We start from the raw sequence: 23,926 nt of genomic DNA, 5'->3' as shown, positions 1-23,926 counted from the left end.
TGGTGTTTTATGCAAACATAGTGGGCAGGCTGGAAAAATGCACCATAAATTGTCTCTGTTGCTCTTTACTCTCGCAAAGAAAGGAAAAGAAAATAAAGCCACTCCACAACAGCAGCAAGGTGAGTAGCTACATCGCTAATAATGTCAAAACTGGTGTTGTTTTACTCTTTGTTCCAGATGCTAATGACAACAACTCAGCACCAGCACCCAACCATATGCAACTACCTCAACAGCTGACTTACCTGCTCCAAAAGCATTTTGACGCCTCTGAAAACTCCTCTGCACTTTACCCTCTCTTCCTCTCTTACATTCTCACTTAAAAAACAAACTAAAAAATAAAAAGAAAGAACACTAACTGAACCTGCCTTTATAACTTAGCACTAAAATCATAACAGCAATGTCCTAACAATATACTACAGGGGTTGTAGCAAATCTTCTAAAACGGCCAAATCCAACCCTGTGAAATAATTTATTAGACATTATGCTCTAAGAGCTACTATACTGTGATGTTTAGTACAGAAGTGCACAGCGGTTTTATATCTTCTGTAGTCACAGTTATCTAAAAGACAGCATTAAAGTCGATGTAAACAGATACATCATACCAGTTCTTTGTTTTGGTCTTGACAGTAAGTAGCAAATCATGAGGTGTAGTAAGTTCATCATAAAAAAAATAGTTTAAGTTTATAGACAGTCTGTGATGGTTCGGCATGAGTTTGCGGCTGAGTCATAGGTAGTTACGTACATACATACAGTACACTGCCTGGCCAGAAAAAGCAGTTCATCCAATCACCTCTAGCTTTGATTATAGCACACAATGTGGGGCTTAGAGTTCATGTATGAAAATGATTCATCATGCTCCTAGAACCACTTTCATAATTTGAGTCCTGGAATATGTCTATGCCATTAGCGTAAAAAAGCTCCATTGATGTGATGATCTGGTCATTCAGTACGTGCAGGTCGTCAGCTGAATTAGTTTTATTGCCTCTTACCCTTGCTTTAGTTTAGACTAAACCAAATGAAGCAACCCCAGATCAGAACACTGCCTCCAGAGTCTTGTACAGGAGCCACTATGCATGATGGTACGTACGTCGCTTCATGCACTTTTCCTTCTTACCCTGATTACTCTGGAATAGGGTCTATCTGGCCTCTTCAGACCACATGACCTTTTTTCATTTCGTCTTTCAGGTTAAGGGGTCTTTTAATCATTTCAGATCTCCTTAGTTTTTTTCTTTGCTTGATGCAGCCCAATAATTTGACCCTTCTGAAAGGGGTCTTTTTTTTGGTGAGACAGTATACAGTATATCACTGTAAAGTCTCTTTTAATTACATTAATGACAAACACTAGATGGTGTTGGTCCAACAATAGTCCTCCACCACAGCACATGCTAATAAAGGGTCTTTAATTAAACTCATAACACTAGACCCATCACACTAATAACCATAAGGACTAACGCTAAATTCTACAACTAAGGCAAAAGCACAAATTCAGACCTCAACATGACAAAATCGTCCTTTTGGACAATATTGACCAGTAAATTTAATCTAATCAAATCAGGTCAGACACACTAGTATATGAAAGCATGGCTTGAAACAAAAGGAGAGCAGTGAAGGACGAACAAAGAAGGAGAACAGACAGGAAACCTTGTATATCTATGTGTGTGTGTAGGTGTGTGTGTGTGTGTGTGTGTGTGTTTGTTTGTGTGTGTGATCTATCACTGCTTTGATGGAGTGATGCAGTCTATTTAATGTGTTATGCAACACACTCTTAGGACAGAGAGACAGAAGGAGAGCGAGAGGGAACAAGGTAGAGGCTTGTGTCCTTATTTTGAGCATTGAGATTGATAAGAAGAGACAATAGAAGAGAGGCATCATCACATCAAACCCATACAGACAACACACATGGTATAGAGAAACAAAACATGGAGAGAAGAAGGGATTATATCTAGTGAAGGAGGAGGGGAGGAGTGGGAGTAGGAACATGTGTTGGTGTGATGAGGCTTACTCTAGAGGGTCCTCTGTACATGCAGCGCAGCTGGTCCCACGCCTGCGTCTGCTGGGCGTCCAGCGTCACTTCAGACAGCTCCTGCAGCAGGACCGAGACGCGAACGATTAGCAATTCCCTTCGGCTCACATCGATTTAATATTCCGAAAGAGATATTACACTTAAGTAGTTAACGATTTTCATCAGGCAGTTCCTCGATCTCTCATATGGTGCTCTATTGAGCTCATTAATTATACCCAGTAATGTAGGCATGCGTAGTGAATAAAGAGGCTTTCAGAATAATAAGTAAACTTTTTAATCAGTAGCACAGTGTGTTTTGACAGCACGCCCAACTTGACTGTATACAGGGTGGCACGAAAATCTGGATCTGTACACACAAATGTGTTTAAAAGTGCAGCAAGATGTAATGCTTAAATGACTTGCGTATAACTTGCTAAATACAAGACTTTCTTTTATTCCTTTAACATATCAGATCTGATGTTAAACATAGAGATGATTTCCTTTACTAGAGCAACGTTCAGGTTAGATTCTGATAGAATACTGACTAAAGGTAAAAAAAAAACAAAACATGGTGTTACTGTAGGTCTAGCCCTCTTCGATTTGGTGTTGTTAGTTTTCAAGCCAACTTGGGTCTGAGATAAAAAAAAAAAAAGGAAATATATTGGATTTCATAAAAGGAAAAATGCCCATGGATTCAAACTTTTAGAGCAACCTTTATACAAACACACTTTCACTCGCTCATTCTCTATACAGTTTATTCCAGGTGACTCGAGGCATGAGGCGAGGTACACCCTGGACAGGGTGCTAAACCGTCAAAGGGCACAAGGACACACACACTCACAATACTGGGAATTTGGGAATTAGTGCAACCTGCATGTCTTTGGACTATAGGAGGGAATCAGAGTTCCCGGAGGAAACCCATCGAGTTTGGGGAACGGACCCGAGACCCTGGAATTAGGAGGCCACAGTGCCAACCACTAACAAATCCCAGGATTCTTCCAAAAATGTACCACTAGGATTTTACACAAAAAACAATGAGCTGCAAGAGATTCCTTAAAAAGTCAGAATGGTGGAGTTAATTGGATGTTATAAGTGACATTTTCCAGCTTGATAACATGTCAGAGAAACAAACGAGTGATTTCCAATTGACAGCCCTGGCATTTAAACAATGCTGAAAAGAGGAGGACGAAAACGTTAGGGTTTGTTTTGATTCGGTACACTCCATCTCACAAAGCTCTTAACGCTAGACGTACAAATCAAACAGTCCAGGAGTCACAACAGGGCCGCTGTTCATCGTGGTACGGCGTTACTGTTTTTTAAAGAAAATGCGGTGTTACTCTAGCGGCTCTCAATTAGGACCCCTGTGAAGAGTTTAACAGATCACCATGTAATCCAACATGTCAGAATAGAATGTGTTCCCCTCAGGGAAGTGATACTGCCCTATCAGAACGACCCCCCACATCGACCACTATCAACCACATCTGTATGTGTAAAGTATGGTTGCTTCCCACGAGAAAGAGCTGATATACTGTAAACGTATACCATTTATTTTCCTTCGGATGAGAACTGGCCTCGGATTTTCAAGTGAACTTGCAATTGAACTGCGAGTGAACCGCGTTTCTGTTTTCCCATTATTCTGAAATTCATGTCGGAGGTAATCGCACATAAGGTACTGACACGGTTGACAGAGACAAACCCCTGAAAAACCCCACTAGTGCATAAGATCTTTCAGCCACTAAATTGCTCTCGAGTATAAAGCTAGTTTCGTCTTGTTTGTGAAAATTTCCCACTTCAAGCTCATTATCTTCAGGAGGATGTCAGCGCCGATGTGACTTTTTGCCAAGCTAAGCTTAGCAGCGAGTACAACAGAAGACTGGAGAATGGCAAGGCAAGCCGAAGCACAGTGCAAGGTTTGGCCAATAAGAGGACAAGATACAGGGAGGTTCTCGTAGATTTGCCCAATAATACAAACAGGATTGTTTGAGCTAAATAATTGTGACAGCTTGCTTTACTTCCTAAGTAATCCTCACGTCTGTGTTACCTTGTGGCTCTTACTTTTAGTTTGTCTTGTCGAAGTGCCTGCTTGCACACTGGACAAAATATACATTCACCTTATACAGTATGTGACTATCAAGACATATGACCATACCTAACTGTTTTCTCTCTCCATCAAGCAACGCATGGCAATCCTGAGGTGCCAGTGATCCAGACCCCCTGTGCCCTCTGGACCTGCCTGACTCGTCATGGATGCCCTGTGCGGCCTGATTGGGATGTGTGTAGTGACCAGGGACCGTCCCACTTTACCATAAAGATGTTCTAGGGCTCGGCCGATGCAAACAGCTGTTCTCTGTCTGTAAAAACAGTTTTGTACCTGAGCCTTCAACAACAAAATTGTACTCTATATTGGCTAAAACACCTCTACTGTTATACTGCAGATAAGATGAGGATGGGTTCGCTGTTGAGTTTGATTCCTCTCAAAGTTCCTTCATACACTATACGGACAAAAGTATTTGGCCAAACCTACAATGAAATTGTATCCAAATAAATATACTTCACTATGGAGTCGTCCTCCGTTTGCAGCTACTGTATAACAGCTTCCACTCTTCTTGGAAGACTGTCCACAAGATTTTGGAGTGTTCCTGTGGGAATTCGTGCCCATTCATTCTGTAGAGCATTTATGAAGCCAGGCAGTGATGTTGGATGAGAAGGCCTGGCTCACAATCTCCATTCCAGTTTATCCCAAAGAGGGATGAACTAAAACCATGCAACTGGTGCTATTCTGACCAAATGCGTCAACAAGTCTGCAATTTTATCATGGACAAAGACAGCCAACGTGAAATTCTGCATGGAACTGGACAAATCTGCCACAGAGATGTTTGACATGATTAGTCAAGTTTACAGCAATGCTGCAATGAGTCGTTCTAGGTGGTTTGTGCCCGCATGCTTTAAGAGCGGAAGAACCTCCATTGGAAGACGGCGTGAGATGAGGAAGACCTTTAACAAGCTCAACCCCGGAAAATGTCAAAACCATTCAGTGACTTGTACATGATGATCATCGAAAAAACTTTCGTACTTCCTTTTAAACTAAAGCTTATCTCAAAACTTTTTGGTACCACCTCATACGGACCCTAGACCCAAAACACCATGCTTGTACCACTCTATACCCGTACTGGACTCTGGACGCACAACACAATGTATTCTGAACATCTGTTAAAAAAAAAAAAAATTATAATAATAATCATATCAATACTGTTAAACACCAAATGGTGTTTAAAACCCCCCTTCCCCTTTTAAAATGAATTGTTATTGTGGATAAGGTCTAGCTGATGCATGTGATATTCATCGTTCTCAAAAATTTGTTTGAAAAAAAAGGGTTTGGTGTATTTGGCGTTTCCACACACTCATCTCATCTGCTTGAAATTGCACAGTGTGAAATTGGACAGTTAATGAAGCAAACATTCATTTTACTCAGATCAGCCAAACAAGCTAAACCAAAGCAAACTTAAAATGTACTGTATAAAAAAAAAGTATTTACGTGCACTGTTAAATTTGCATAAGATAAGACGGATGTGTGCATGAGTTGCATGTTGTTGAGGTAATTTCCTGTGTACGTTTGCCAAAGTTATTTTCTGATTCTGTCCTGTTGGCCATGTTGCACTTGAATTCGTTAAGCTCACAAATGAACACAGTGTATACACTGCACTGTAAAATAGCCTCAATATTCCAGTATATGACCATGCAAGTGCACTTTACCCTTAATGGCTCCCCATAGCTATTTTTATCCGCTTCCACTTTCTCCATGCACCACAGCATATCGGAACATATTACTGTACATTCAGACTTCTTGGTCCTTGGACCAGGTTATAAGCTATTGTGTGGTTGTGAATGGCTGCCTTGCTTTATTTCCCGGTCTACTGGATTCATTCCATACTGATTCCTTCCTCACTCACAGTCATTTCTGTAAATATGCACACTACAGTCTCCCAGACATATCGACTATGTTCACATTGCAAGCCACGTTGTTCAATTCAAAGGTTTTATTTTTTGATCAGATCGGTTTGGAATGTTATGACCGTTCACATTCATAATGACAAGTGGTTTATTATCTGACTCTAATGTGGACGTGTCTGTTTTTCTGAAATGCCTCGTATTGTCTGAGGTAAAAACGTCGATTGCTCATTCATTTAAAACAACGCAAATTTTAGCAAAAAATATGCTTGAGGTTGTACTCTAGAGCAACCACCAGGCCGCACAGAAAGAATAAAAAATAAATATTTGATTTCATTTCCATTATATTAACTTCAGTGCATCCAAAAGTATTCATAGCGCATCACTTTTTCCACATTCTGTTATGTCACAGCCTTATTCTAAAATGGATTAAATTCTTTTTATTCCTCAGAATTCTACACACAACACCCCATAATGACAACATGAAAAAAGTTTACTTGAGATTTTTGCTAATTTATTAAAAATAAATAAAATTGAGAAAGCACATGTACAAAAGTACTCACGGCCTTTGCAAAATTGAGCTCAGGCGCATCCTGTTTCCCCTGATCATCCTTAAGATGTTTCTGCAGCTTAATTGGAGTCCACTTGTGGTGAATTCAGTTGATTGGACATGATTTAAAAAGGGACACACCTGTCTATAAAAGGTCCCACAGTTGACAGTTTATGTCGGAGCACAAAACAAGCATGAAGTCAAAGGAATTGTCTGTAGACCTTCGAGACAGGATTGTCTCGAGGCACAAATCTGGGGAAGCTTACAGAAAAATGTCTGCTGCTTTGAAGGTCCCAATAAGCACAGTGGCCTACATCATCTGTAAATAGAAGAAGTTCAAAACCACCAGGACTCTTTTTAGAGCTGGCTGGCCATCTAAACTGAGAGATCGGGGGAGAAGGGCCGTAGTCAAGGAGGTGACCAAGAACCCGATGGTCACTCTGTCAGAGCTCCAGAAGTCCTCTGTGGAGAGAGGAGAACCTTCCAGAAGGACAACCATCTCTGCAGCAATCCACCAATCAGGCCTACTGAATATGGTAGAGTAGCCAGAGAGACTCATCAGACCTGAGAATTTTGTTTCTCATGGTCTAAGAGTCCTTCAGGTGCCACTCCAGACAGGCTGCCATGTGCCTTTTACTAAGGAGTGGCTTCCGTCTGGCCGCTCTACCATATAGGCCTGATTGGTGGATTGCTGCAGAGATGGTCAGACGCCTGCTTTAGCTGTTTTAACAGCTGTTACTAGCACTGCTACGAGGTCCCTGCGCTCTCCATGCTGACTGATGACGTTAGCGACCGTCCTACGCATTTGTGCAGAGGCCAAAAGTCACATGAATCCCGATCTGCATGTTCTCATTCAAGTCACATGACTATTATATATATTGGATATATATTAGATCTAGGACCACATATAAAAATGATTTATATCCGGTCTAAAAAAAATCTGATTTGTGCATTTAGGCAGCCGTAAAAAAATAAATAAATAAATAAATAAAAATGATAAAATAAATAAATCAGATCTGTGTCATATTAGGGTTAAAAAGAAATCTGATTTGAGGCTGGTAATGTGATCGTAGCCATTGATGAGGTTTAGTGATGTGGTTTCAGACACAGTATGATGCACTGTAGTTAATAATGAAAACATAATATGAGGTGTCCAGGAAATCTCTTTACTTTGGACACACACAGCGCTGTCTCTCACACTCTTAACGAACCTGTGCTAACACGTCTAGTGATCTGCATGTAATGTACAGTAATTGCTTAATTATGTTCATTTTTTCTTTGTATAGAAACGTCTCAGACACCATGTTCCACATCATTCCCTTTGGGACACAGAAGTTGTAACATGCACGGTCTGATATTCATGTAAATCAGCGAGCTAACATTATAGTACGAGTAATACAGGTACCGACCTCATTTTAAAAATCTTCTTGAAAAGCGGTTTGCACCTCCCACAACAGTGAGAAATGTTAGCCATTTTCTCTTGAGTGTGCTTGAAAGCCAAAAAAAAAAAAAAAAGTGTGTTTTCAGGTACTGGTTGCTTCATAAGTGTTTGTATGTGTGTGTGTGTGTGTGCGTGTGTGTGTGCCTGTCTGAACTCAGGAGCAGAAGTGTGATTGAATGCCTCTAGAGTTTGGAGGCAAATAAATGCAATTATTTTTCCGTCTCCTTCGAGCGCAAAAAGAAATCAACTCCGTCACGCTTTAGTCGCCTATGCTGGTGAGGCGTGAGCCGGCGGCCGATGCTCGGCATTGATTTTTTATTTATTTTTTTAACGTGACTGCGGCCTGCCGAAGAGCAAGTTTCTTAAATCTGTTATTTACCCCTCCTCTGACTTACTTATTAAACCTACTCAATGGCACTTTTGACTGACTGCCAGCTGTTTTCGCCAGCCTACGGTATAAAAAATATATATTTTTAAAATAAACAAAACATGGCATCGAGGCTGAATTATCGACTGAGAAAAATATGTCGCAGTATTTAAAAAAAAAATATCAGGGTTTCGGTCGAAACAGACAAGTAGAACGTAGCGGGCTTACAGCAGCGTCCAGACGGCGTTCACGCTAAGCTCTGTGGCATTGCATTCCTGTCAACATCTGTTCAGCTTAGCACATGAAAAAAATGTACAACCCCAGCTGGACCTTAATTACACCAACTTCTGGCATGGAGTGAGAACACAGCCATGCCCAGCAGAAGCCACATGTTTGGTGCTGAACACTGTGTTAACCTCACAGGTTGTTTTTTTTGTTGTTGTTGTTTACAGGAAAACATCAATACTGAGCTGTCAGCAATGAAATTAAAGCAAGAGGGACATCTTGTGTGTAACGCTAACATACACAGTCTAGATTGTATTTAATATTAGTTATATTAGCATCAGAGTATGAAGTATTCCCTTCAAGGGGATCTACGCTGACCGGACAAAAAAAAAATTGAGCACTCCAAAGATTTCATTGACCGACTTTAGCTTTGATTCCGGTGCACAGTCATTTAGCACATTCAGGTCATCAGCTGACTACATTTTGTTGCCGTATAACGTTGTTGAGCCTAGACCTGAGCAACTGAAGCAACTCCAGATCATAACACGGTCTCCAAAGGCAAAACAAGACAGTGGCACTATGCATGACGCGCCCATGACCACTGAACCACATGACCTTTCAACATTGCTCCCAAGTTCAGTCTTTATGGTTCCATTTAAATGTTTTTTTTTCTGAGATGTCTCAATCACTCCAATTCGACTTGATCACACTGGATGGTTTTTATCCTATCATTTATCTTTTCCTCACTTCAGTATTGGACCACACGCTGTATGCTGCTCGAGCTGCGTGCATCTAAAGGTAAATATCAGAGTTTTATGTGTAGTGTCTGATTGTCTTTGGGTGTTTTCACACTGTAGTTTGGCATTACTTTACAGATATTCTTTAGCAGCCATGTTTGTTTGTGTTTTACATGCTGTTTGTTTGTGTTACGTCACTTCCTCTTTTGAACACGAGTGCATACTTACTGCATGTCCCGCCTTCTAGCTCCACTCTGCAATCGGTCCAGGGATTCGTTCCCGAGCTTGGAACGATTGCATGCTCAGACAAAAATCAACTGGTCCCGGGGCCAAGTGTGCTCGGAAACGGTTCCAGGACCTCAGTGAAAACACGCACTACTGTAGATTTCCCCCCTATTTGCAACATCATATTTCACGAGGTAAGTGATGGGTCTGTCATGGACGATTCGTTACACGATACACGAGGTCCTCTGAAACTAAATGCAAAGCTGCACCCGGTTCTGTCCAGTTCTGTTGTTTTCTAGACACCATTTTTTCAAAGCCGCGGGAAATGGTAAAAGGCTGGGCTAGCAGGTGGCAGCGATCTACCTATTGCTCCCCTCATTCTGTTTGTTAGAAATGCTTTTCTGTGAGAAAAGTCTAAAAAACATGCTTGATAAGATCCTGAACATGGATGTTTCCGGTCGGTGTGTTCTGATTGCGCAGATTGAGATGCGCTTCCTCAAAGGGGCATTAAGTAGCAGCTCATTTAAAGCCATAGTCACTAAAACAGCATGTCTATATAAACTGAAGGAAAGGAAGCAAACACGCCAGAATGCAGGATCTGAGGTGAATTTCAACTGGAACATTCACATACACATTTTGAAGACGTCTAACCTATTTGTAAAAGGAGTACAATGAGAGGGTGAGATTTAAGATCCTGGAGTCTGATGGACCATCAGGGATCTTTTTTTTTTTTTCCAGACTGCCGACCCTGAAAAGGAGTAATTTGTACAGTAGTCGTGGTTGCGTCTTCATTTCCGTCAGTAAGGTTTACATGCTGTCACTTTAAAACAAATATAATACTCTCGTGCTGACATTTAAAAGCCTGCTCCGGTTTATCCACATGTAGCCTCATTAGCTTTAGCACAAGGGTTAAATATTAATTAAAGAGGAAGCTCAAGGACAGCTCGACCACAGCGATGAGCCATCTCTATAAAACCCCCAACCAAGTTTGTGTGTGTGTGTGAGTGAAGAGTCTTCAGGAAACAAAGGCCTTCACCGTAAAGCGGTTGTAGAGTGTGATGCTCGTGAAACCACTGAGGGCGGCAAAAAGCCTGATGGGAAGTCGCTGTGATGAGTCACTGATTATAATCAGGGAGATAAATCCACCCCCATCAGGGCTGCTTTGAAATGAAAATGTGCTCTTTCAGAAAGACGACCACTTCAGTGAAGGTCTTAAGCCTGTGGCACTTTAGAGACAAAAGCTTAATTGCAAAAATGGCACTAATGCATCAAGCTAATGAATTCAGTCCATAATTAAAAGTGCAGTTCAAAATTAAAGGAGAAAAAAAAAAAACTTCCCAGACCTGCGGAGATAATCAAACAATTAAACATAAAAAAGTTGTAAAAGTTTGCATGCCCTACCATGCTGAAAAAATGTCTTGTTTAAATATAAACTCAAAAAAAAGAAGATCCGAACAGGAATACAGGAATCTTTCATTTAGGGAAGATATCCCGTCTCAAAGAATTAGCATTTGACAGTGTTTTACCTAAAGGTGTAAAATACACAGCAGCGTCTGTCCAAGTAAATCTGTGGAAGCCCATTTAAACCTGCTGAAGACAAAATGAAACTATACACCAGGACTTGATAATAAACAAGTTTTTCATTTCTATCCTTTAACACCAACAGCATTTTCGAAAAAAGATGGAAAAAGTTTGCTTCATTTTTTAACACACACCATATTCTACATTCTCTGCCTTTCCTGCAAGTATCTCTAAGACCCAATCAGAGCTGTCGAAAAAACAATTAAAGGATGCAAAATATTGCCTCCTACCTTTACTTTGCATGAAATGAACGCAATCTACCAAAGTCTTAGGTCTGATTCATGCTTGCTCTGTGTTGCTCTGCAATTACACCACCAAACCGTGTGGGGATTCTATGCCAATGTGCTCAAACTCTTTGCCACTCTCTCTGGCGAGTCCTTCTTACTGACTTCGAAATTGTTGTACTATGCTACGCTAATGCCTGTAACATGCCCACTACGTGTATATACAATTTACCTTATCACACAAAAAAAATAATTATCTGGAATTTTAGTAAATTAAGGCCTGAGTAAACGCCTCTTCATTATATATTTAATCAAAGCAGTCGATCTGTGTATGTTGAGGCATTAATAACAAAGAAAGATATCACATCATACAGTAAGTCTGCATATCATTTTTCACATTCTTTGCATTTTACACACACCACCTGGCCAAAAAACGGCACACACTCCAAGATCTCGTTCAGTTTCCTTTAGCTTTGATTACAGCACACAATGTGGTGGCCTGCAATGCTGTGTGAAACTGGTTCCCCATGCTTTCACACTTTCACAATTTAAGGCCTGGAATATTCCTGTTCCATCACTGAAGAAAAGCTCCATAGATGTTGAAGATAACCTGGTGATTCAGTACATTCAGGTCATCAACTGACTTCATTTTATTGCCAAGTCTAGACCAGACCAACTGAAGCAACCCCACATCATAAAACTGCCTCCGGAGGCTTGTACAGTGGCCACTATGCATGATGGGTAAATCGCTTTTTACACTTCCCTTCTTACCCTGACACGCACATATCATTAGACCACATGAAATTTTTCAATGCTCAAAAGTTTTTATCTAAGCCTTTTTTTCTAATGTTAGTAGTAGTTTAGTCCAAATCCTGCAAGTTCCCCTCACAACTTCATTTAAGTTATCTCCATTTATCATATTGTTCTGAACACATTTTTTGGTCATAGTTGAAAGTTCAGGACTATCCTTCCAGGTTTCGAAGGTTTTTTAATCCAGTCCCAATTGATTTAAATTAATAAATGTCCCATTGAAATGGCGATTTTTTTTTTTTTTGGTTTGCCCGGGAAGCATAAATACAGACATTTGAAGGAGAATTACAGAAAAATGGGTGGAGCTAATGAAAGTCTTAGTAATCTTATATTTAATGTCAGTTCGGCTCAGCGTTGAGTAGCCGGTGTTGTCAGCCTCGCCATTTTCCTACAGATTCGGGACACTTTTGGACTCCCAGAATGGGGTTATTTTTATAACAGTTCTAATGGATATAATTTATTTATGAGAAATAACCATTTCCCAAAGTGCAGCACATTAAACATTAATGCAAATGAACTTAAAAATGATGTCATAATACATGGCCATAGTAAAAGCTTAAGATAATTTTTCAAAACTATGTGCATTTATTGTCTGCTGAGGAAATTTAAATTTACAGATCTGGCAACCCCTTATTATATTACGCACCTAGAATTGTATAAAGATTGAATATTTGAGCTAAAGTACACCACCAAAAAAAAAAAAAAATCTGCCAACCCAGATTAATCATACAATTACACACTTTTAGTTATTTATTTATTTTTTTAGGCAGGCAGCATTTTCATTTCATTAGCGTTAAACCCTGATAAGGATTTAAAGGCTGCATTAATGCCCTCTAAACAGCGCGCTAGCCCTGATACGAGAGGCTACATCACTAAAACGTTTGTCTCTTTGTCTCTCTGCAGTGCTGAGAGTTTTGACAGCTGCATGATTGATTTTACAGCGGTTTTTAAAATGCAATTTGCACCTCATGCGGAACACATTTCGCAGCCGTTTCCAGGCACGATTCTACATAACGAGCTACAGACAAATCTCAGATGCAAGTCCTTTTTTCTTTTTTTTTTGTGAAAAAAAAAGGCCCTCGGGTGAAATTCTTAGCGTCCCGTAATCAATACATTACCTACATTACGCTACTATACATTAGTGAGCAAGGACATGAAGATGATTTAGCCTTGTGTTTTGGATTTCTGTCATATTTGCAGGGACGAATCTGTATTTCATTATAGACGTGATGTTTATCGAGGATAAACTGTAATGAAATTAGGTTCGGTTTCATTTTTGTATTAAAGCTATTTACTATACTCACTTTGTTATATAGTACATAACATATACGTGGATAAAGAAAAAAATGGAAAACTGATTTAACAGTCTCTAACAGGACTGAACTGAATTATATTGGATCAACCTGATTTAGATTGAATTAAACTGTATCTAAAGTGCGTTGAAACGTTATTATAAGGGATCTGTATAAGGGTGAGTCAAAAAACATCCGGACATTGGCTGTCGAATTTATTTAAATTATCTTTTAGAAAGGACAAACACATCATTTTTCAACATACTGTAATCTCCTTGCTTTTTATAAATAATAAAAACTAAATGTTCAAGCCACAAATGCGCTGCTGTCTTCACGTCTTCATCAGAAGTGAATCCTCATCCTCGTAGGGCTGCTTTGAGGGGAGCGTACATGTGAAAGTCCAATGGAGCGGGATCAGGACTGTAGGGAGGATGCTTTAAGTGTTTGTCGAGAGTGTGTCACCATTAAGTAGCAGTCGTGTGCATTTAACCTGAAGTTTAGGCTTCAGCTCTTACATACAGTAAGCGTCTCACTGTAACGACTGTTGAACCTAAGGATGTTTCAATACTTTCGGCCCTGGAGAATCCCAGAAAACTGTAGGTCTTGATGAGTTTTCCAGCTAATGGTTGACTTTTTTCTCAGTCTGTAATTGATGATGTTTCCGTTTCAGACTTTAACTCTCAGATTGTAGTGATGAATCCATGTCTCGTCACCAGTAAAGAAACCTTTACCTTTATTAAATTATCGTTCCAAATTTGGTTTACAGATATCCAAACGCTTTCTCTATCATCTTCAAAAAATAAAGGCAAAACACCCTCAGACTACCAAAAAAATAACTAAATAAAAATTGATAAAGCATCAATTTTCGCTCGCACCGCAGTTACAAATAAACTGACGTAACACGTTCACACCTGCACAGCAGACATGAGTCTTGAACGGAAAGCGCTGACAAGACAGAAGGTTTAATAAAACCAGAGTGTGGAAAATTTTTGACTCACCCTCCTATAATAGCATCCTCTGGAAAAAAAAAAAAAAAGATTCATATCCCTAATCGACACGTTTTATATATATATATATATATATTAAAAAAAACAGTGCGCATGGAAAGGCTCCAATGGCGGAGTGTGGATGCTGCGCCTCATGACTGATTTGTGCCGTTGGTCAGCGTGTGTTAGAGCGCCTATAAACCGCGAGGCTGTGGAGTAAATGAACAGAGATTTCTCTGTCACTCCTGCTGCACTGTCGGTGCTAAGATTAGACAGAGATACTTGACACCAGGGTTGAAAAATGCAGCCTAATTACGGTGGTTAATCATCATCGCTTGGGTGGTGACAGATGGAAATGTCATCGAGGAGGAGGAAGGAAGGAAGGAAGGAAGAAAAGAGAGGGAAAACCAGGAGGAGAGGATAGAACAGGAGCGGGAAAGGTCAAAGACATGGCGGTACATATTTTGCCAAGAGTCTGGCAAAGCTGTCACTTTAAATGAAAATGTGAGCTTGACAGGCGAGCGATGAATTTTAACCAGAGAGAGAGAGAGGAAGAGAGAGACAGAAAGAGAGACACAGAGAGAGAAAGAGAGAGACAGAGAAAGAGAGAGAGACACTTCTCTAAATTCTCAATGGAGAGATAGAAAGCGCACACTGCCGCCGGTGGTCCCTGGAAATTTTCTCAGAGTGAAATGTGTGTGTGTGTGTGTGTGTGTGTGTGTGTGTGTGTGTGGTGGAGGGGGAATGTATGCATCAGCACACAGAGACAAAAGAAGAGAGGGAGTGTGAGTGGCGTCGGGTTAAAGCCATCATAACCAAGCTAATGTTTCAGAGATGGGAGTGCAGATGAGAGGCCGACTCTGTTTCACACATGGCTGCGTCTACAAAACAAGTCAGAGACTCTTTTCGTTACAGCGAGTGAGCGAGTGAGCGGGAGCACAGCCCGCGGCATACTTTCTCCGAGCCTGAGCTACAGCAGGAATGTTACGCTTTCGATGGAAGAAAATCTTTTGGTTGTTTGCCCCCCCCCCCCATTCACCTTATGATACTTAGTCTTATGTAGCTGACTGTGTTACTTTTATCGAGACTTCTTTTTGTACATATATGCCCCTGAAGGTGATTATGTTCGATAATGCATCGTTGCAGGAATCAGAATTTTTCCTTTAAGCAGTGTCTGTTTAATGATGTCAACCCCCCCCAACTTATTTTAATAAAAACTTATTTGAATCTGGTTCATCTAAATGAACGAATATTTTTTTGAGTCATTCAGTTCATTTCGTTCTTTTGATCAGAAATAAAATAAAGTGTTACATTTTCAATAAACAGACCCCCAATACGACAGCATACACAAATTGTGTCTATAGTTCCAGTAATAAAAATATTACAATGCAGCCAAGGACACATTATAATAAACAGAATGAGTAGCTCACCTCTCATATCTTCCAGTCTGAGTCGTTCGTTCTTTTGAATCTATTGCACCGCATAGCGTCTTTGAGAGTCACGTGACAAAGAACAAACAATTCTGACTATAAAGGTAACTACTTAAAGGCAACTACTCATTTCTGTTTCCTGTACATAACCTACGCGGGATTTGCAATGCTTTGCGCATGCGCACCCAACAGAAAATGAACTCCGAGACGACTCGTTCTTTTGAGTCAAAAATCCAATTACGAATACCGACTATGTGGAAAATACCTCGCGAAAATGAACCAAGTTCAAGTGCTTGTGCATCCTACTGATCCCAAATATACACTACCGTTCAAAAGTTTTCGAACACTTTCTAACTCCATGATGGTTCCTGATCTTTATTTCTTTCTACATTGTAAAGGAATGCTGAAGGCGTCCAAAAGAAGCATTAATCCCTTTTGAACAGTTGATATTAAGATGTGTCTGCTACTTCTGCTCTGTAAAGACTTCATAACGCCTCTAATCTGAGGTGCTGTTAATTGGTCATTTTACAGGCTGATAACTCTAAATGAACTTCTTGTCTGAGGCAGAGGTAGGTTTTGGTCTCGCCCTCCTGGGATGGCCTTCATGAGAGCCAGTTTCATTATGGTGCTTGACGGATTTTGCAAATGCACTCGACAATACTGTTCTTACAAGAACTATTACAGAAAGGCTGACCTCTGTGTCTTGTTGTTATGTAATTACCTAATTCCATATGTATTATTTTATAGTTTTGAAATCCCCAGTATTGTTGTAGAATGTAGAAAATAAATCACTTAACAAAAGTGAACAGTAGTGTACATACAGTATAGGAAAGATTTTAAACGCATGCAAAATTAAAGCTCGGGTCTTAAGAGATTAAAGCTGGTGGTTGTCTAAGGGCTATCGTTTCTACTCAAGGAAAACCTGCCAACCTTGAATGTGTGAACTACACTCTTGCAGTGCAAAATCTAAAAATTAAAACAAGGACGGCGATTATTTAACACCAATATGTCCATTTAAAAGCAATAAACCTCAGAGTTCTTAAATGTTTTCCTCATTTAAATTCCCAACATCATCATTATAAAATTTGTTACAATTATTAAAACTGCAGGATGAACGCGTGTCATAGATTTCTATCCCGATCCCACTGTAATCACAGATCCCGTCCTTACCTTTCGGTGATGTGTCTCGGCGGTGGGTCCCCGATGGACGGACGTCACTTTGGTCTGAAATACAAACGAGGGATGACAGGTGAGCGCACTGACGCACAGCTGCACTGACAGAACGAGGCGAAAGGGAGGGGCCGGGGGTTAAAAAGGAAAGGGATGAGAACAGACAGGTTCAATTATAGTCCGAGGGTGGCTCGAGCTCCTGAAACAACAAGAAACACTTTATCATCACTGAGAAAGAGGTCACGAGTTCATGCCGAAAAGTGCTGGAGTAGATCAGCGTGGGTTTAGCACCGAAGTGACGAAACAACTATGAAGACGAAACCGTATGAATTATACTTCCATGTTTTTTTTAAACTACTGTTTTATAGTGAACTTTATTACACAATGTCTGTAGTACTGAGGAGAGCGCAGCTTCCTGCCGAAAACCACATTTAAAGCCACTTTCAGCAAAAAAACTTATACAATTCTTCGTTTGTTTTTATAGCTACAAAGCTAACTAGCTCATTTAATACTACTAGGGGTTTAACCCCAGAACCAAAAAGAAATGGCGCTGATATTGTAAAGTGGAATGAATGAAATGTAAAGAAATGTCAGCCGCCAGCTCTAATGATCTGTCGGCAGCTCCGCCCTTGGCGCGATTAGTTCGTTCCGCCAGTCGTTTAAGGATGTTTCTTTTTTCCACATAAACAAACAAATCATAATCTGTTGATAATAAATAGTGTTTGTGGAACTGTTGTATAAAAGCGATATCACACTCGAGGTCGTGCTGTTGTACGCAATATATCACAGCACTCCCTCTCATGTGCGAAACGGCTTAATCATTATCCTTGTTTATTTAATTAGTTTAAATGAACAACATGAATTTTCTACTAATGTCTAGCATTAAACCTTTAAACCTGTTGTTTGTTTGTTTGGGGGCTGAATGTTCTATTAGCATATTTCTTCCCATATTTCTCATCAGCTTCAATACACTACAATACAGTACATCCATGTGCAGATGGAGTAGACACTGTTTCCTGTCTCCCTTCGAGCGGGACGTGGACAGCCGGGAAGAGATCGAGCACATTTGAGAGCCAAAGATAAGAGGCAGAAAGATAAGAGAGAAAGAAGATTAAAAGATTACATGTTTATCTCAGGGATGTTAAACAGTTTTGGAAAAGGAAATAAGAGGACATTGTAATGTTACATAAATTAGAAAACAACGACTAGACGAAGATTTAACACAAAATAAACATAAAATAATCAATCAATCAATTAATAAAAAAAATATAAATTCTGAACTAACTTTTCAAATTCAATCCTGGATTGTGATTTTTTTCAGAATCATATTAAAATTTTTCCCTGAGGAATATCTGAACTAAAGACTTCTATTTAAGGGAAGATTATCAGAGTCCAGAACAAGATATTTTAACTTGATGTCTAGTTTTTTTTTATTAACCGTCAACTATGCACTTATCTCATCATGTTTATCAATGTCTTCAACTTTTGCAATGTTATATTTATGATAATAATAATAATAATAATAATAATCACAGTGATCAGTGCGTGTTTGTGTGTGTTGTATTCACTCGCTGTCCCTCACTTAGTCGCAGGTGTGTGTGTGTATTGTTCTGTATGGTTGACTATCAAATATCTTTTTAGCAATAAATTTTTTTCATTAATCCAGTCTCAAGGTCGATTCATACAAGTTGGATGTTTATTGGGGGAAAAAAAAGTATTTTTTAAAATCTTATATTGTATAGCGTGTTAAAAGACTTGGATGATAAACAAAAACAGAGGAAAACAAAAGAACAATACACGAGTTACGGTCCGGGAGTAACCACCTTTAGTTTATTCCCTCAGTTGAACAGATCGTCTTGGCAACGTAGTGCGTTATTTTAAACACTCGCCAAGTCTGAGGTGATGTACCAAGGCTTTGTGGAGATACAGGCACATCTACAGTAAACTACAGCACGCTGGTGAAGGCTTGCTGGCGTATACGCCATACTGTACGCTCTCGCTAGCATCACACCCACAAACAACAAACTACACTACACTACCCACACACACGCACAACCATGCATTATAAGTGCTCTATGAATTCAATTCATTCATCATGTGTGATAAATTGCCGCTCCTGGGGAACCTCATACATCACTGACGGAATCGTAACAAGTTAAAGCGACGCACATTAGCAAATATATGAATAACAAACAGGAGGAGATCAATGCGTTGGAATGAAAGTGGGGTGAGATAAAGTAGGACTGGTCATGTAGGCTCAAAAAAAAAAAAATTGTTTAACTGGTGCTTCAGATAGCGTGAGGAGATGTAACTTTAGTATTTAGAAGTGAATTAGCGAGCGGACCTGGGCCAGAGAAGTGGATCGGGCTCGGCCTCCCTCGGCGAGCGGGCGGTCTCCGGGACGAGCTCCCTGACTGGACGTGCACTTATAACAGCTCCACGAGTGAACTCGATCTCCTGCGAAACCCGGATCTTTACCAGCTACCACTTGTTCCTTCCGCTGCAGGCACTGACAATGATACAGGTGACCACAGCTAGACAGAGAGAGACAGAGACACACACACATACGGTAAAAACACAAAAGTATTAACTTATTTCATTTGCCAGGGACTTTAAACCAAGTGCACACATTCTTGCAATATACGGTGGGCGTTCAAATCAAACAGGGACTTTCGATTGTGCAGGATAACAAAACACAATTGTGAGAGGGAAAAAAAAACTCCTTTATATTTCTCTATATAATCCACTGCTACACTAACACACTTATCCTAGCGTTTCACTAGAGCTTGGATCCGACTGCCCAGATGCTGGCCTCCCAGGAACTCCTTTAATGCTCCAAACATGTGGAAAATGGATCAGAAACCACTCGCTGGATGTTCATGCCTCTTGGGCTTTGATCTTCACTCCCGGACGTTCTTTAAAACGTTTGCACCAATCAAAATGTTTTAAGAGTCTCATCACCGTACCGCGGTGTCTTGATTTTATATATACTATATATATATATATATATATATATATATATAAAATCAAGACGTATTTGTTCCTTCAGTAGTTGGACTAATCCCCACCCACAACCCCGCCCCCCAACCTAATGTTGTGTAAATGTCGATTTATCATGAATTTACATTAGAAGTCTACTCCTTCTACTATCGGCCGCAAAAAGCTCTCTTCATTTTTTCTCTATCAGATTACTTCCTCCTCTTGGTGGATGGATGACGAACTGCTGGAAATTATGCCATAATTTAAGTAAATACATAAAAACGTGAAGGTTACACAAACTCTAAAGCTAACAGAATCTGTAATCTTGCATTGACTAAATCTGGTAAGTACTTTCATGTTCTGATTAGCGGTTATGAAGCTTATTACGACGTCCCGAAACTAAAGTATTACGACTTGCAACGATCAAAAGAAGAATTATGATACATGTGCGCGTTCGTACCTAAAGATGATGATCTCCTCCTCACTCTCTTGCCTCCTCTTGTACTGCTGGAGGCAGATGTTGCAGTGGTCCTGTCGGGGGTGGAGCCCCCTGCTGACGGCCTTCCGCAGGTGAGCCAGAGACCAGTGCAGGTCCGAGTTCAGGAGATTAGTCGTGGTCTCCAACAGAGTCTGCGCATAGGGATGTTATCAGTTAGATTTTGATGCTAAAGCTTGTTAATATTTGCTATGTACAGTAAGTAGCGTTGGTCAGGGGTGTCAATACTTTATCTTCAGTAAGAGTACAGAAAAGTTGAAGCGTTTCTTAGCTGATAAACACAAAGTTGCACCACTGTGCGCAATGTGTGTGTTTATGTGTGTGTGTGTTAGAGAGAGAAAGAGAGAGCTATCAGACAGGCCTTTAGTCCATTTTCTCTGAGTGACAGGCTGTAAATTCCCTTGGTCTCACACACACACACACACTTCTCGAGGACTGTGCATTTATAAACAGGTGCACACACATACATACACACAATAATCACCCACCTTCTCCCTTCACTCCATCTTTCACTTTCTCTCTTACAGACACACAAACCCTCTGATAGCCAAACACTTTAAAAGTGCAGACACACATACACACGCACACACACACACACACACACACACGCTGTAATAATGTTGCTGCCTTTAAAATGAGGCCTGAAGCAGAGCTTTTTGACTGCCTCCATAAATCAACCCCTCCTTTCCTCCCTGACCTCATCTGACCTCTCTGATGCTGCCGAAGCACGGCCACGCCACACTGCCCGTCTCACTGCACCTGCACATGGACATGAGACATGGACATACAGTATATGTACGTCTGCGGTATCTCTGGCTATCAGGGTAGATATGGATCAACCAAACATTTGAGCAAAAACACCTGAGCCTATAAAGTGATGTAGAGCAGCAACAACTCCTTTGTTTGAGAAAATATTCCTGGATGTGAAATAATAAAAGCTTAAAATAGATCCCGGTCACTTAATCATGTCAATCACGGTCTGTACCGGTCCTGAACCTGGGCTTATAGCAACGTGCTCGTTCGTTATATAGAAACGCTACCGTTGCTATAGCAACAGTTCATCCGCAGGGGTGTGTACAGAAGAGATCATGCGTTCATGTTTACATGTTCTGAGGTGAAAAAATGACCAACAGGATCACTGACTGAAATAAATGACGCAATGATCCTAGAGAAGACTGAATCTGAATAGCTGTCGGCGAAGTGTGTGTTGTTTTTCTCGTCCGTTAAGTGTGTGAAAAAGCGACAGACATACAGTAATAAAGCAGAAAGTTTTAGATGGAATTATAATGTAGAAACCCAGAGAAAACAGGTAGATGGTTTTCTTTTCAAAACGTTTATTGCCAAATAAATGTATGTTATTAAATTAATTGGAAAAAATTAAAACAGACGTACTGTACGCGTTGAAGACGTTCTTTCTCATTCTTGGGACTCCATTCACATGCAAGATTTATGTGAACGATTCTATTCAGATGTAAGTAAATGCTAACTGCTGTGTTGTTTTCTGGGGTTTAAAATCTTCAATATTGATATAAGAATCTTAATATATAATATATATTAATATAAACCATATCTCAATCATCTTAAATAATAATCATCATGCTTTTTTGCTCTTTGTCTCCAACACTAAAGAATTATTTGACCACAAATAGCTGAAATAAATAAAGCTGAATAAAGACAAGATTGATCACTGTACAAGCCTCTTGAGGCAGTGCTATGATCTGCTCTAGACTCATCAATGTGGCAATAAAACGAAATCAGCTGACGATCTGAATGAACCGAATGACCAGGTTATCACATTTTTTCTCCAGGTGAAAGAGTGGATCTGGGAGCATGAGGAATAATTTTCACACATGAACTGGCCAACACATTGTGTGCTGTAATCAGTGCTAAAGATGACTGAATGAAATTTTTGGCCAGGTAGTGTCTTTTTAGCTAGCAGCACGTATGCTAGCATCCAACAATGAATCCTTGTTATTGTGCTGCTCGAACGCATATTCAGATTGGCATACTGGGAGACTGGCACACATGGCACGAGCATATTCTCATCCTGACCTACTAGCCTACTTGTCCGCTGTTAACTAGTATGAAGTAAAATATGAAACTTGTACAGTATGTCTGAATGTATTGATGAATTAAATGGTGTATACAACAAAAGATATACTGTTTAAACATGAATGTGTGTAACTGAGTAACTGTACTGTAGTGTGGGTCGTTTGAGGTATGATCGTTCATGTTTTCTGAAGATGAAACCCAGGTAAGGTTTTGGTCCACTGATTTTTAAGGGTAAAGCATTTTATGGAATAGAAAAAATAAATAAATACTGGTGATGTTCAGACTGATTGATCTGAACGAGTGCAAAAATGTCCCTTTTTATTGCGAGGCACAGAATATCGCTCCACTGATAACGACGGTGTTGACTCAAGGAGAAATAGTGCAAACAAACTCAAAACAAAAAGACAAACATTCGGATGCTGGAAAGTCTGAGAAGCTGTTCAGCGCAAGTGCGAAGAATCGTGCGAGAGTAAACAACGCCGTGTGAAGGTGAATTCTCAGTAATTATTTCTCCTTCCGAAAAAAGACATCATTAAGAGGGATGTTGTTGGAAACAGCGAGGAAAACAGCTGCATTTAATTTGCTCCTCGTTGTTCAAGATGATGCGTCAAAGAGGATGTTAAAGGAAAAAAAAAAAACTTTTTCCTCAGTAATGACTCTGAGACGTTGGGAAACCGCTGATAAAGTTAAGTCTTGTAAATTTTCCTGCGATTTAAACTTAACAAAAGAAATCAGAAGTCATTTCCATTTATGTATAACGTTCATCTCCAGACGTTTAAAAGACGTGGATCCAAAATGTTCTTCCCATTACAGTTATTGTTACTTTCTTAAGCTCTTAAGCTACGGTCACATGACCAGCCTGAAGTGACTAAAATCAGATTTTTCATTCTAATGTGAGACAGATTTATTTTTTTTTTGGGCTGCCTGAACGCACAAATCTGATGATTGGATTCGAGTCAATTTCGTACAGTACATGGTCCTAGATCGGATATACTCTGTAAAGGATACGCGATCATGTGACTTGCTGAGAAAAGAGTCACGAAGGAAATCATGTGACTTTTTGGCTGTACACATGCATAGTGTGCTGATGTCATCAGTCAGAGCCAGCAGTGGAGGACGGTGGAGAACATTGGTAAAGTGAAATGGATGAATAAGAAGATATCTAGAGCGAGGACAAAGCGGTTTATGAGGAAAACCCAAAGAAAAAAGGACAAAACATGATCATAAACAAAGGTGCCTAACAAAAAAACGTGAGCAAAGACATTAAAGACGAAGACATTAAAATCAGATAACTGTCATGAAATGTAAATCCAATCTGAATGAAGAATCAGAATCACTGAACCATGCAGCTTGTAATGTAAAGGTTTCCTTGGTTAATTAAAAAATAATAATAACAGCCATAATTTATTAG

General features: G+C 39.9%; 1 protein-coding gene across 1 annotated transcript in view; it reads right to left on the bottom strand.

Annotated features, from left to right (window-relative positions):
• vps8 (VPS8 subunit of CORVET complex) overlaps positions 1-23,926 on the bottom strand; it is a 109,160-nt gene that overhangs the window by 11,153 nt on the left and 74,081 nt on the right. The window contains exons 41-44 of the mRNA XM_053476992.1: positions 20,428-20,597; positions 19,333-19,522; positions 16,989-17,042; positions 2,003-2,083 (exon numbers count right to left, since the gene is read on the bottom strand). Coding sequence (XP_053332967.1) covers positions 2,003-2,083; positions 16,989-17,042; positions 19,333-19,522; positions 20,428-20,597 — 495 coding nt within the window. The remainder of the gene's footprint in view (positions 1-2,002; positions 2,084-16,988; positions 17,043-19,332; positions 19,523-20,427; positions 20,598-23,926) is intronic.

Source organism: Clarias gariepinus, chromosome 18 (assembly GCF_024256425.1).
Source record: "Clarias gariepinus isolate MV-2021 ecotype Netherlands chromosome 18, CGAR_prim_01v2, whole genome shotgun sequence".
Classification (NCBI taxonomy): domain Eukaryota; kingdom Metazoa; phylum Chordata; class Actinopteri; order Siluriformes; family Clariidae; genus Clarias; species Clarias gariepinus.
The sequence above is the reverse complement of the archived record's forward strand: the minus strand, read 5'-3'. Positions and strand labels throughout refer to the sequence as shown.